Source organism: Lagopus leucura, unplaced genomic scaffold, assembly GCF_019238085.1.
Source record: "Lagopus leucura isolate 7727_CA_CO unplaced genomic scaffold, USGS_WTPT01 33030-0_obj-0_obj, whole genome shotgun sequence".
NCBI classification, from domain to species: domain Eukaryota; kingdom Metazoa; phylum Chordata; class Aves; order Galliformes; family Phasianidae; genus Lagopus; species Lagopus leucura.
This window is the reverse complement of record NW_024962582.1, coordinates 2,402-3,197: the sequence shown is the minus strand read 5'-3', so window position 1 is coordinate 3,197 and position 796 is coordinate 2,402. Positions and strand designations below refer to the sequence as shown.

Here is a 796-nt window from a genome sequence, read left to right as displayed (position 1 = left end):
GGCTCAGCGATGATGACAGCGAGGGTAACAACAGCAACAACGACAGCAGTGATGGGGGTGGGGATGAGGAGGATGGAGATGAGGATGAGGATGATGAGGATGAAGGTGAGGATGATGAAGATGAAGGTGAGGATGATGAAGGTGAGGATGATGAAGATGAGGATGAGGATGAGGATGAAGGTGAGGATGAAGGTGAGGATGATGAGGATGGAGATGAGAACGAAGGTGAGGATGAAGGTCAGGATGAGGATGGAGGTGAGGATGATGAAGATGAAGGTGAGGATGATGAAGATGAAGGTGAGGATGAAGGTGAGGATGAGGATGATGAGGAGGATGAGGATGACGATGAAGGTGATGATGAGGATGAAGGTGAGGATGATGAAGGTGAGAATGAAGGTGAGGATGAGGATGGAGGTGAGGATGAGGATGATGAGAATGAAGGTGAGGAAGATGAGGATGAGGACAAAGGTGAAGATGAAGGTGAGGATGATGAGGATGAAATTGAGGATGAAGGTGAGGATGAAGGTGAGGATGGGGACGAAGGTGAGGATGATGAAGGTGAGGATGATGAAGATGAAGGTGAGGATGAGGATGGAGGTGAGGACGAAGGTGATGATGATGATGATGAAGATGATGATGATGAAGATGATGATGATGATGAAGATGATGAAGATGACGGTGAGGATGATGAGGATGGAGATGAGGATGAAGGTGAGAATGAAGGTGAGGATGAAGATGGAGGTGAGGACGAAGGTGAGGATGATGAGGATGAGGATGAAGGTGAGGATGATGAGGA

The 796-nt window shown here is 47.9% G+C and overlaps 1 protein-coding gene across 1 annotated transcript in view; it reads right to left on the bottom strand.

Annotated features, from left to right (window-relative positions):
* Window positions 1-238: 238 nt before the first annotated feature.
* The window catches only part of LOC122190692 (putative protein TPRXL), a gene marked incomplete at its 5' end in the record, with an annotated part of 798 nt that continues 240 nt past the window's right edge, over window positions 239-796 (bottom strand). The window contains one exon of the mRNA XM_042890780.1: window positions 239-357. Coding sequence (XP_042746714.1) covers window positions 239-357 — 119 coding nt within the window. The remainder of the gene's footprint in view (window positions 358-796) is intronic.